The sequence below is a fragment of the Mchenga conophoros genome, linkage group LG7 (genome assembly GCF_057382185.1).
Source record: "Mchenga conophoros isolate Kocher_MC1m ecotype Shallow Benthic linkage group LG7, M_conophoros_male_GT1.1, whole genome shotgun sequence".
Lineage (NCBI taxonomy): Eukaryota > Metazoa > Chordata > Actinopteri > Cichliformes > Cichlidae > Mchenga > Mchenga conophoros.
The window spans coordinates 58,605,093-58,619,257 of record NC_140532.1 but is presented as its reverse complement, the minus strand read 5'-3'; the positions used below and the strand labels follow the sequence as shown (position 1 = coordinate 58,619,257).

At 40.4% G+C, this 14,165-nt stretch overlaps 1 protein-coding gene across 1 annotated transcript; it reads right to left on the bottom strand.

The window, feature by feature from the left end:
• Positions 1–5,830: 5,830 nt before the first annotated feature.
• Positions 5,831–6,606, bottom strand: pnx (posterior neuron-specific homeobox). The gene is given in 3 exon segments (XM_085281277.1): positions 5,831–6,285; positions 6,377–6,552; positions 6,554–6,606. Coding segments are annotated over 3 exon segments (684 nt in total).
• Positions 6,607–14,165: the final 7,559 nt, after the last annotated feature.

Sequence of the window (14,165 nt, the reverse complement as noted above, 5' to 3'; positions counted from 1 at the left end):
TGAGGCCGGAAGGGCTCCTCGGGCCCCCCAGCAGACGTGGCATGAGGCCGGAAGGGCTCCTCGGGCCCTCCAGCAGACGTGGCATGAGGCTGGTGCGGTTCTCCTGAACCCCCAGCTGACGTGGCATGAGGCTGGATGGGCTCCTCGGGCCCTCCAGCTGACGAGGCATGAGGCTGGATGGGCTCCCCGGGCCCTCCAGCTGACGAGGCATGAGGCTGGATGGGCTCCTCGGGCCCTCCAGCTGACAAGGCATGAGGCTGGTGTGGTTCTCCTGAACCTTCAGCAGACGAAGCATGAAGCTGGCTGGGTTCTCCTGAACCTCCAGCAAACGAAACATGAGGCTGGCTGGGTTCTCCTGAACCTCCAGCAGACGAAACATGAGGCTGGCTGGATTCTCCTGAACCTCCAGCAGATGAAGCATGAAGCTGGCTGGGTTCTCCTGAACCTCCAGCAGACGAAGCATGAAGCTGGCTGGGTTCTCCTGAACCTCCAGCAAATGAAGCATGAAGCTGGCTGGGTTCTCCTGAACCTCCAGCAGACGAAACATGAGGCCGGACGGGCTCCCCGGGCCCTCCGGCTGACACTGAAATTGGCTGCACCAGCTGTACCTCCGTCTCCGGCTCCAAACCGGCCTGGATAGCAGTCCCACAGCAGCTTAGCTGAGCCTGATGGCTAGCTTTTCCAGGGCAAACAGTCTCTGTATAGCCGGGCTCATTAACCGGAAAAGTAGTGTCAATTTCAACAACTTCCTGAGAGAAAACATGAGGAGCCAAAATGTAATCACTCACTTGCGTTTGTGATACGGAGCGTCGGTGGCGCGCACGCCGCTTTTTCTTAGGAGTGGAAGACGGCGGAGCGATGGGTGGAAGTCCCTGGTAACTCCGAGGTACCCCGAGAGCCAGTCGAGTTCCCCGGAAAGAGTGCTCGTGCTCCGGAATGAGCCACGGCTTCCACCGGAGCTCCTCCTCCAAGAGAGCGCAGAATATAGACTGGCGCTCGTCGTCGTCCAAGTCTATGGTGTGCGGCACTTCCTCGCGCTGAACTGTGACAGGAGTATGGCGAGACTAAAACAGGAAATGACAACACAACTTAACAGACCTAATACGTGATGAAATAAATAGAAAACCCCAAAACATAGAAAACCCAGGAACAATAACTGCCTAAACTAAAGGCAAATAGGAAATAACACAAACTAATAACATATCAAAAAATACAAAGAAAACTCAGAGTGCTGGGTCGGAGACCCAGCCTGTGACAGGTAACTATCTGTGCTTGGAGGTAATTCCTGCTGCACCGGTGCACACCTCTGAAATTAAATGATTTGCTCAAATTATGTTTTTTCTCGTGCACCACTTTTGACAGAAAACTAATTGTGTACTTTAGAATTTCCAGACCATAAATGTTCCTTTGTATATTGGTGAGTTCATGTGAAGAAACGGCTCTGGAGACTGACAGGGCACAAACTGAAGACAAGGCAATATTTCGTTAGTATGCACAGGACAAGTTTGCAAGAGAAGAGTATAAAAGCTAGTCTGTTTAAGACACTGAGTATGCTGATAATCTGGCAAGGTCTGGATGGCTAGTCCCTTTGTACTGTGGCTGATTAGGTTGCTGAATAACAGGTGGTTCGATCAGGAAATCGAAACGCTTCAGCTCCATCCCAGAGTGGCGGAGAATCTCCTGCACACCTCCAGCTCTCAAGGAAATCAAAAACATTTATAGAGCAGTGTAGACTACTGCTATTTTTAACCTTTTCAACTTCTTTTTAGCCTTATTTTAATTTCCTAAACAAGCTTTGGCTCTTGGCAGCACACATGTCTAAATAAGAATTTATTCTAAATGCATTGTGTGGTTGAAACAAATTTACACCATTACATTACACCATCACGACACCATTTTGTGGTATGAATTGGTATATTACACTAAAGTACAGCCCTAGTTCAACTTTGTTTGATATCTCTTTAACACCAAACTGATGTTTTTGACTAAAGTCAAAGCGGTTGTTTCGTTATATTATTTTGATAGCATTAGTTAATTTTGAAAGGCTAGAAACAGTTTTTAAATGCATTAATTTACAAAACATACCTTTAGTGTGAAGGCAAAATGAGACAATTCTCATGGTTACATTTTATTATTTCAAAACCTTTCAGACAGTCAAGTTGTGTTATATCATGCACACCACATGGATTAGATTTCTACAAACTGCATAATCGTTGCCCTAATCAGAACCATGTGCATGCATGCATGTGGAACAAATGTTTCCTCTTTCTCCTTTTGTCTCTTTTATTTGCTTCCATTATTCCAGTGCCTCATTGATGAATTGGATTCCAAATGTCTTTCCCTGAAAAGTTGCACTAAGAGGTATTGATTTAATATTCTGAAATTGGAAAATCTGTTGTTATATTGTTAAAAACTGTCAGAATTATGTATAAGTTGCATATGTAGCTTCAAACAAAATTCGTTTTTTCTCACTGAGTTACTCCCTTTATGTATTTTAGTTTTTCTAAGTCAACCATACGATTTATTTAAACTAAATACGGTTTCTTTTCCCATAATGGTTTAACTTATTGGCAAATTCAGGAGTCCGTGACGATTGAGTATAAGAGCATGTGTTAAATTGCATACAGATGTGTTGAAGTGTGTGTGTGTGTGTGTATGTGTGTGTGTGTGTGTGTGTGTGTGTGTGTGTGTGTGTGTGTGTGTGTGTGTGTGTGTGTGTGTGTGTGTGTAAGCAAAATGAAAAAAGATTAAAGCAGATGGATTCTTCTCATTCATATTTGGGCCTGGTTGGATATGTTCATAGTTAGGAACTGGGTTTAACTTGATCACCTTGATTGATAACTTGATCAGAAAGACACCACAAATCGCTCCTTCCTCAGTAGGTGCAGCAGCACCGGCGTAACTTTGTGCTGAACACTGGGGAGGTCAAGATCTCTGTCTAAATAAATAAATAAATCTGGGTAAATTCCCAGATGATTAAACATGCAACTATTTTGCTGGTAATACTTGAAATGAGTAAAGAAAATCAACAGCCTATTTATGCAAGATAATTCATAATTTTGTTGGGGGGGTTATTTTGGTTGGGTCTGATTATTTGGGGGGTAATAACCCCCCTAACCCCCCTGGAAATTACACCCCTGTGCAGCAGCAAAAATAAAAAAGAATGAATGAGCATTATGGCTATCAGTAATGGTGTTAGCTAACTAGCTATCCAGCATAAATACATTGATTAGCGTGCTGCTGTGACATTAGCTTTAGCTCAGATATTTGACAGACAGTTCAGGTTCCAGCAGTGTCTTCTAGGGTTGCCAACTTTTTAACTATAAATTAAGGGACACTCTGAAGGGCCAGAAGCACAATGCACAGTCAACTGAGCGTAGTGTATGCACTGTAAGTTCATATTCTTATAACAAAAATGTCAATACCTCATCTAAAACAATAAAGAAAGATAAATATAACATAAATTACATGGGGTTTTCCTTTGAAAAATAACCAAAAAACAAAAGATATTGTTTTTTTAAACATGAAATATTGTAAATACAGGCTTCAGTTACCCAGTTTAATATGCTACGCAGATCAAATGGCACCTTATTTTGATGAATTACGCATTACTCTTCATATCTGTGTGCCTGTACACAAAAACTAATCTGATACAATTCCTGTCAAATCCGATTTGGTATTTCGAAGAGTGTCATCTGTTGGTCAGAAAGTGGCATTGGCGGTAACATCAATATACGGGAGGTTTAATGTAGAATAAGGGACGAACCAATTTTGCTCATTATACGAGATACCCCGGCTAAAACAGGATAGTTGGCAACCCTAATGTCTTCTCACTCAGTTTTTTCCCCATTGTTGGTAGTAAAGGAGGTCCATTGGTTCATCTTTGAACTTGTCCCTCTGTCCCTCCCACTCACGAACATCAAGTAGTAATAAATAGTAATAAATGCATGAACTAGATTTTCTGCATCACTTTTGCTTTATTTGGGTCCACTTGTTGCCCTAATATAAATGGATATACTGTATGGGAGATTTACAGTTTCCACTCCCTCCACATTCTTTTTTCAAGTTCTCAGACTCCGATGACACCATGTTGGTTTCTGCACTAATGTCCTGTAACTGAACAAAATAAAATCACTGTTAGACATACATCACTTGTCTACTTTCATTAAGACAAATAATACAATATAGCATTCAAGGTTTACATTTTAAAAATAAAAGTATGTTGACTTCTAATGACTAATTAATGTCTGCTAGTTTTTATTCTTTATCTATGGAGTTCAGGGATTTGTTATACAGTGTTGGTATGAATCTTTAATAACGTAATAGTTTGCCTACAGACTGGCCAATATGGTGTGATTGTTCTTATTACAATTGTAATAAGAGATATCAGATCTCCCATAATCTCAGGAAATAGAAAACTACTGTAAAAGCATATTGATTCCAAGACAAGTTGTTTGTCCATTTATCTAATGTCAGAGGCTGGGCTTCTCTCATTTTTCAGTTTTGTGCCTCCTTTCTCTTTCTTGAGACCCCAAAAATATCTTCCATCTTATTGGACATTTAATTTCATGGACATTTCTCATTTCCTAAAATGCTTCTGAGACAGAGGAGACACAGGTGTATGTTTTTGTAAGTGGTTTTACAATGTAGACAAGGAGCAACAAAAAGTTGGAATATACAAATCATGAGGACAATAAAGTCAGAGATTTATTGTATTCTTAAGTTTTAGCTATTTGAGGTCATTTTGAAGTGAGTGTGATAAGACGAAAAACAATAAATCTACATGCACATTAGCGCTTAGTAAGTCTATAGCAAACACTTGCAAATAAAGTTTTTCTATGAAATGTGGTTTAAGCTGTAAAAAAGTGTTTCTTTAAACTGTCCATGAGAAATAAAAATGTTTTGGAAGTATCTGCCATGTGTAGCATAGTAAATTTACTGTTAGTTTGAAATAATTGAGTAACATGAGACATTAATACCAAAGAACAAATAAGAATGCAAAAAAGACACAATAAACAGTAGAGCACAGTAAAAATAGTGCTTATTTATTTGTATACCTTATATAGCTGGCACAGAGTGAAAGTGAAATTAGATAGAAGCAAGTGACCGTCCAGCAGTTCAGAGTGAAGGCTCAGGGGTAAACTAATAGGTCTCTTTTACTTGTATTAATCAGTGGCTTAATGCTGGATAGCCAGCCAGAAAACATGTTAACATACCTATAACATGGCTGGAAAACATGGGCCCATCTCTTTCTTCTGAGAAGAGTGCTGTCACTTGTTAAAGTTACAGTATAGTTCTTACTGGGTCTTGTGCCAACTGATTTTCAACGTTCCATAAATGTCCCTGCACAGTTGCACCCTGAACATGATAAATCTTAGAACTTCAAAATCCCCCAATGCATCCAAATTGTAGCACAGAATTGTTTTAAAAAGCAACTGCTAACCAGTTTTGAATCCAACAGTCTGAATTCAAACAAAATTCAACAATTCAGGATTAATTTTTTTGATAGTTTGTTTTGATTCAAATCTAAATATAAACCTACCGCCTTTACTAGCACTGTGTAATGAAGAAAACGAAACTATCTGGGTAACAAATGAAAAGTAATTTGAAAAAAATAAGCTTTTACAAATTTGTCTATCGGAATAAATTATAATTACATTAGAGAACTTTAAACATTTAACCCATTTTCATTTCTAAATACATTCCATTTGTATAACTTTTACAACAATTTGATAACACTGCAATATTTTTGCAATGTAATTTTTTTCTGAAGATGCCGGTGGGCGACATTCTGGTCCAATATTCAGTCACTCCGTGCGTATTTTACGCCTTATGTGTAATAATGACAGATGTGCACCAGGGGCAGTGATGCAAACAGCTGGAGCGGAGGGTGCTGCTGGCGGAAAAGAGAACTGTAGTACAGAGAAGAGCAGAGCGCAGGATGGGAGGACAGACCGTATTTTTCATCTTCGCCCTCCTTCGCCTGCAGACGCTCTTTCTTCCACTTTGTGCGCCTGTTTTGAAACCAGATCTTTACCTGAGTCTCGGACAAGCGCATGGCTGAGGCGATGGTGTGTCGCTCCAGCACCGACAGGTAGTGGCACTTCTGAAAGCTTTGCTCCAGAACCTGCAGTTGCTCCAGGGTGAATGCGGTACGGACCCGACAGCTTTTTTCTTCCGAGCTCTGAAGCTGCGTAGCACACAGCGCTCTGGCCATAGGGCTGTTGTTTTCACTTGAGGTGCGATTGTGTAGCTTTCTGGATTTATTTCTGGAAGTATGACTTCCTGAAAGAGAATGATAAATTATTATTTCACTTGTGAATACATTATTACATTTAAAGTTAAATTCTCAGGCCTCAGAGAGTTTTATTCTCACCCGGAGCTCCTGTGTCCCCATTACGTATTTTTTCCCCTGTAAACTTCGTTGGGTCCAAAATATCTTCCACGGAAAACGATGTTTTGTGGATGAGCGGCAATTTGGCTTCAGCTGGCTGCATTTCAGCTTGCAGTGGTCCGCTAAGGGCACAAGTAATCAGTGTTGGTGTCTGTGCTTATATGTACTACCTCTTCGAACACCACCGGGGCGCTTTGAAATTTACATGTCATTCAAAAAGATACCCAAATGAAGCAATGCGTCTTCCAGAAACAATTGCACCCAGCGCCCTCCATGTGAGGACGATCTGTGGGACCCTCGGGTACTTCAAAATGTAAATGTGAGGCCCCAGGGTTGGGGGTGTGTGGTGTGGTGTGGTGTGGTGTGGTGGGGCAGTTATTTATTGCTCCGGATCCGGTTAAAATGTGCCTTCTTTCTTTCAGCTCGTGTTCCTTATCGTTGCTTGGCAAGTTATTGTTTGCAAATAGGGGATTTTCCGCTGTTAGGACACGTACATGGTGGTTGTTATGCTAATTTATTGAGTCATCACAGGGAAAGTTTCAGCCTTTTCCTTCCTTGTATTCCACTTTTCAGGGTGCCATTTGTCTTTTAGAGCTTATGTTTTATTAGCTTGTGGGTTTAATTAGAAGGCACAGACAACTTTATGACAGCCATCGGATCATCGCAGACTGATCGTGTGCAGCCCTTCTCGTTAGAAAGACTGTTAAGATGTGAAGATAGATAAGTTTTCCATCACTCTTTCTGTTAATTATTTTATGTACCGGTATTTGGTGTTAAAATGCTTATTAAATCTTAAAAAAATCTAATGTTATATCTATCTATCTATCTATCTATCTATCTATCTATCTATCTATCTATCTATCTATCTATCTATCTATCTATCTATCTATCTATCTATCTATCTATCTATCTACGGTATCTATCTATCTTGTGAGTTACTCACAAAACAGAAAGAATTCAGCATTTTTTAAACTGAACTGACTAAACTGTTGATGACTTCACTAAACAGGTAACCCTAAATATCAATATATGCACATGATGCTGAGTGTAAAAAATGGCTTATCTTCATTATCAAAACGCTCTTGTGCCTTTCCTAACTATATTTCTACACTTAGTTATTCAAATTAACTAGATATATTGTATGTACAAATAGAAAGAAGTTAACCTTAAACGCAAATGTCAGTAATTGATCACCTTAAAAAATTTATATTGTACTACCAGTGCACTTTTTTGGTGTTGTTTAAGATACTCAAGGCACTCATGTTTAACTGTACCATCAGACTTAAAATATTAACTTTGATGTACTCTTGACTTAATAAAGACTAATCACTTACTATTTTAAACATCTAATGAAAGTTCCTGCAACATATAATTTCTTAAATTATGTTTACTTGAACAGAAATCTTGTTTATGCAAACAAATGCAAACAATTACCTTAAAAAAAACCAACAAATGTTACTCACACTATTTCTGATATGTCATGCCATTAAGGCCAATACATGATTAAGACTCATATGCACACCCAAGGCAGACAGCGTTTATCATTTCAAAGCTTTTATTTTCTACAAGGAGAGAGGAGAGTGTGATTGGTCACATAGCATAGAAGTTGGAGGACCTCACGACTGAAGGATACATCAAGGAGTCTCCTTGGCGGAAGACCAAACAAGAAATCAATGAACCACCCTCTTTCATATACAGTGGAGTAGATGGACTTTCTGTTTATGTAGTCTCTTCTACATATGTGTGGCCTCTGCACCCTTATTGGCAATCATCAACTGCATCTGTCACACAGCTGAGACACCAAGAGATGGACAGCAGCAGCAGCGGATATGACTTTCTCACAGCTGTTTGGCCAGGAGATAAAGGTACTGGCCCTGTGTACACATGGTGCTCAGTACTTTTAATATGCTACTGCGTGTTGATGACTATGACATATCAAACTTGTCTAAGATCTCCCAGAAGCTATTTTGGTTGGCCATGTACCACAGGAACATCAACACCTTCTTTGTCACAGGAACTCTTGCGACAGCTCTTAACTGGGTTCTTTTTGTAAGCTCTTCTCCTGCAGCTTTGTAAGGAGGTATTCAAACTGTGGCTTGGTGACTCACAAGCGACGTGCAAAGGTTTTGCTATCCATGTCAAGCATGAGCTGCTACTCTGTCCCAGTGTTCAAGAGTAGGGATGCACCGATACCGATACTGGTATCGGGTATCGGGGCCGATACTGTAAAATGTGTGTGTACTCATACTCGTAAAAGTTAACCGATACCATGAACCGATACCAACTTATTTCATTAATCAGAGGGTGGCTTGTCATTTCTGTTGTAGTTTTTTAGATTGGCCACTAGGGGGACATTCCGCGCTAAACAGGCACAGGGTTAGGCGAGTGAGACTGGCGACTCCAGATAAAAAAGAGAAACTGGAGTCTGCTGTAGCTAGACTAAACAAAATGTCAGCAGTGTGGACCGGAACAGCCAAATTTAACTCAGGTTTTATCGCTCTGGATGACCAGCCAATGCCGGTCGTGGAAAATATAGAATTGCATTGTCTTCTCAGCATACTCGAGCTGCGATATGAAATTCCCAACTGCCCATACATCAGGGAGATAATGGTGCCAAAACTTTCTGAAGAGGTAAAGACAAGCAGTGTGTCAGTCTTTGGTTTAACGGCACAGTAGACTGATGAGGAGTTTGTTCGTCAATGCCAAATACTTTTGTTATTTTGTTTGTTTGTTTACAATATGGACACTGCAATAATTTAAAAGTTTATTCTATTCTCAAACCTAATTTGTATTTATTTTATTCCAAACAAAAGTGTTTATTTATTATTCTGAAAGCTCAAGACAGTGCCAATAGTTCAGTGATATTTTGTAAAATTACAATGTGGAGACTCTGCAATCATTTAACAGAAGTGCTTATTTTTCACTTGAAATTTTTTTGTGGTCATTTTTATTAAGATTTTATTTTTTTATCGGCAGGGAATATAATAAAACCTGTCTTCCAATTAATTGTATTTATGTGCGTGAGTGTGTGTGTGTGTGGTAGAAGTATCGTTTTTCTGTACTCTGTATCGGCAAGTACTCAGATCCAAGTATCGGTATCGTATCGGTTTGAAAAAATTGGTATCGTTGCATCCCTATTCAAGAGGAAACATTGTGTGAACCTCTAGTGTTGTCTTTATAAACAAAAAATGAAGAAGAGAAAAACAAAAGTAGAGAGAAATTGTTATCAACATGTGTGTGCTTTTTGAATGAAACAGTCCATCTGCTGATAGAAAAGCTACTTTAAAAAAACTGCAGCTAACAAGACATCAGCGAGTATTAATTAAATTGATTTGTTTGTTTTTTTATATTCTTTGCTACATTTTTATATACAAAAATGTTTCCTTTCTATGAAATTTTGATCACTAGCAGCCCTCAACTCACGCATTCATCCTCTCATGAACCCACAAATGGTGTGTTACAATGAAATGAAAAGTATGTTTTCTGCTGGAAATATAAAAAGAAGCAACATATGTGACCTCTGTAATGTCTCCTCGGGTTCTTTAGATGAATGGATGGGGTCAGGTCAGTTTTGCAGCAACAGCCCCTTTTTTCAGCATTTACATTTATGACAAACAGCAACAAAGTAGAATGGTTAATTCTCATGGGCAACCAGCACAAGCCCTCTGTTATTCTGAGGATTACCCACAATTTGTTTTCCTTACTGTATATATTAACATTCTGTTTTCCTTTTCCCCCCACTAAGTTATATGTCACTATAGCTAATACTAACTAATGTAAGTTGATTACAGCAACCAACCAACCAACCAACCCAGTGATATCACATTCTGTACAAACAGAAAATGGTGCCAAACATGTTCTAAAAACTTAATCTGTAAACAGTTATGTCTTAAATCCAGCTTCACGGATGGTGTTAAATCTATGGCAGTTTTTTAGAGGAGGTGTTCGTGTTGTAAATTAGCCTTACATGTGGTGTTTCATGTCCACTTTCAACAATTAAAATACATTTAGACCACAAAAGAGAACAATTGCCCCTATTTCAACATTCTTGGTGACAAAGTTGTTGTAAAAATGTTGATGACAAAAATTATGTGCAATTTTGAATAATTTGTTTTACAAATCAAAGTGTTCTGTGCCAAGAATCTTTATAAACAAAACAGAATGAATTAAACCAATTGGTACCTTAACCTTAACTCACACTGAAAGGCAGGTCCACTTTTTGTTGCAGACACCTCAAGAAGGTTGGCCAGTTGTAGACAGAAAAACTGTGTTTCAGTCCAGATATAGTTGACAACAGGTAGTGCTCAGATTCACAGCGAAATAGAAGGAAACAGTTGCCTACACCAAAAGAAAAGTGGCCAAAGACCATTTCTCTCTCTTTATTCCTTCTGATTTTTCTCTAGTTTTGATTACAGTACATACAGCCCATTTTAGGTTGCACAGGTAGTCCAGGATGACGCATTCATGCAATGCCATAGGAAGAAGGCTTGCTGTGTCTCTCAGCACAGTCTCAAGAATTTGCTAGTGACAGGCTAACAAGGAGAGCTCAACAGAGCTGTAAATGGTATCAGCTAAGCTGCAGCACTAGTATCTGTTCTTTTGTGTCTAGAGGTACAGAACATACACTGCCACAAAAATGACCTCCAGCTGGCTATTCATGTGCATGATTTCTCCACAAGGTCTGCATGAGGGCCCAAATGTCTTAGAGGGAGCTGTGCCCACAGCATGTACGTTAATTGACATTCCCCAGAGAATATCAGTTTTTGTCTCAATGGAACCTCATTGTCTCCACAGACGACAGTTCATTAACAGTTGGGGGCGACCGTGGCTCAGGGGGTTGGGAAGCGCATCTGTCACCGGTTCGATCCCCGGGCTCTCTGTCCTGGTCGTTGTGTCCTTGGGCAAGACACTTTACCCTACTTCCTACTGGTGTTGGCCAGAGGGGCCAATGGCGCGATAAGGCAGCCTCGCTTCTGTCAGTCTGCCCCAGGGCAGCTGTGGCTACCACCGTAGCTTGCCTCCACCAGTGTGTGAATGTGAGAGTGAATGAATAGTGGCATTGTAAAGCGCTTTGGGTGCCTTGAAAAGCGCTATATAAATCCAATCCATTATTATTAACACATTTTTTGTTATCAGGGAAATGCTGACCTCTACCTCTTGTTGGAAAATCCCCCCCCCCTTTTGATCCTTTGAGATTTGTCTTGAAAATGCATCTCTGAAATTAAATACAAAAACATTCTATAACCAGTGATTAATTGTGGACTCCTCTGTGACACTTGTTGTAAATGCATTAACAATAAAATTAGAAAAACAGTTGGAATTTGCAAATAGCATGTTTGTGGTGCCATTTCTTTGGGTTTATGGGTCTTTATTTCATTATACCTGAACCGGTTTCTTTTGGTGTTTTTTCATGCCTTTAGTTCTGAGCTATGTTCAAGCTCCTGGCATGCAATTGTCACGGTTCTGGGTCAGTTCTGACCCAGCATTTTGGGTTTTCATGTTTTGGTTTGATTTTGTATTTTTGTTTATTTTCTTGATCTATTGTCAGGCTATGAGGATGATGATGATGATGATGATGATGACGATGATGTTTAGTATGTTCCAGCTTATTCTGGTTTAGGTTTAGTTCTGCCCATGTAAAGTCCGTGTTTCTTAGTCTGCATCTTTGTGTATTGTTTCCTGTTTTATTTTGAAGGTTTACATCTTATGTCAGTATGTCTAACTTCACTCCCCCTGTCTTGTTAGCCCTAATCTCTCCCAGTTGTGTCTCCCTCCTGTTTTCCATTCTCTGATTACTCCCCTGTGTATATAAGCCCTGTGTTTGCCTTTGCTCAGTGTTGCGTTGTACCCTCAGACTTGCTTGTGTGTTTCAGTTTCCAGTGATTCAGTGTCAGTTCGTGTTTTGCTTTCTCACCAGCAATAAAGCTGAGGTTTTTGAGTTTCAATTCAGTGTTCGAGTCCTACATTTGGATCCTCCTCTCCATCCCTCCGCACACAGAGCCCTAACAGCAATGGTTTTGAGCTCAGCATTAATTATGCTTTGGGTTCCTTGTGTTTGTCAGTTGTGCTTATAAATTTCTTATACATTTGCTCTACTCTGCTCCCTATTAATTCCCCATTGTATTATTTTGTTTCTAGTTTAGTCATAAATTACCTTACATTTGTTCCACTCCTGTTCTCTCTCTGTGTTTCATCCTTGTTTATTTACTTTTTGTCTAGGTGTCAGTATCTGTTTAAGTGTTTATGCTTCCTGTTTTATTTTGATGGTTCCTTTTCTTGCATATATTATGTTCAGTTTTTCTTCCAATGTCTCATTATGCCTAATTTGTTCCTGCTGTGTCTTGTTCTCCCAAGCGGTCTTTACTTGCCCTACCACCCTCCTGTGTATATTAGACTTGTAGTCAAGACCGCCTAAACCAAGCCCAAGACAATACCAAGACCAGAGGGTATCGAGACCAAGAGCAAGACAGACCGAGTCAAGACCAAGACAAAGTCGAGACGAGACTGAGATAAAAAAGTCTTTAAACTACAGCCAGATGCTGCTTCGTTTACGGGTGTCAGGCATATTTATGTGTTTTTGCGATGCACTCTCACAGCCCTCCTCACCGCTGTCTACTGTTTCACTCACTTACCGAGGAGACAGACGCACGCTCCACTTGACTGTCGCATCTCTCATCCTCTCCGTTTTTCACATAATGATATTATCCAATATCCTTGCATGTGATTGGCCAAAATATGGAGTGATTGGAGCATAGCTGAGCCACTGTGTGAGAGTTGAGCAGCGAAAGGAAATTAAGTGAGGAGCTGGCTCTCGCTCAGTGGGAGTCGACTCTTCGGATTCACTACAAAGCACTCTCTAAGCACGGCTCTTAGAGCTGATGCTTTTGTGCATGACACATTATCGAACGTTACGTTGTGTGTCATGGATACTGTTTACTCCAAATCTCCCGACCACTATGTCGATCTGAGACAGCAATTCCAAGACAAGACCGAGATCAAAGTCCGTCGAGACCAAGACAAGACCAAGACCACGTAAAAGTGGTCTCGAGACCAAGACCGGTGAATCCTGAGCCAGAACAGCTGCAGTCCTTGCCTCCAGAAGGGTTGGCTGTATGCTCTACAAGCAGCCCCAGCCTCTGGCATCTCCAGACCACCCTGTGTTGTGTGGGTTTGGGGTTATGTTTTTTTGTTTTTTTGTTTTTTTGTTTTTTTGCCTTCCCAGAATATCCTGTGAGTCTTCTCAGTCAGCCCCACTCTCCTGTTAAACCACTGGTGGGTTCTAGTCACTGTCACTGGTCCCCAGCCAGGCCACCAGAGGGTCTCCACCTTCAGTTCCAGTGGCAGGCTCCAGATAGTTTCCTCCTTCAATGCCATTGCGGGCCTCATCCCCAACCATCAGCTGGGCTCCACCTCACCTGTTGACCTCATTCCCTATCTCGTCACTTTTGCTTCCTCCATTCGTTCTTCCACAGGGTAATGTAGGGTGACCAACCATCCTCTTTTTTTGCACTTGTTGACTTGTAAAAGCTTATATGATATTTTTTATTTCACCATTCATTAACTCATTCACTGCCAGCCATTGGCAGTGAATGAGTTAAACCCATTGACTCATTCACTGCAATTGACGGCTATAGACGTCAATGGCAGTGAATGAGTTAACCGCACAGAGAACATCGTTTAAGTATGTTAAAATTTTCTTTAAACAAACAGTATTATTAAAGTTCTTCAAGACTGGGCCGAGTGGCCTCTTTTTTGGAAGTCTAAATATGGT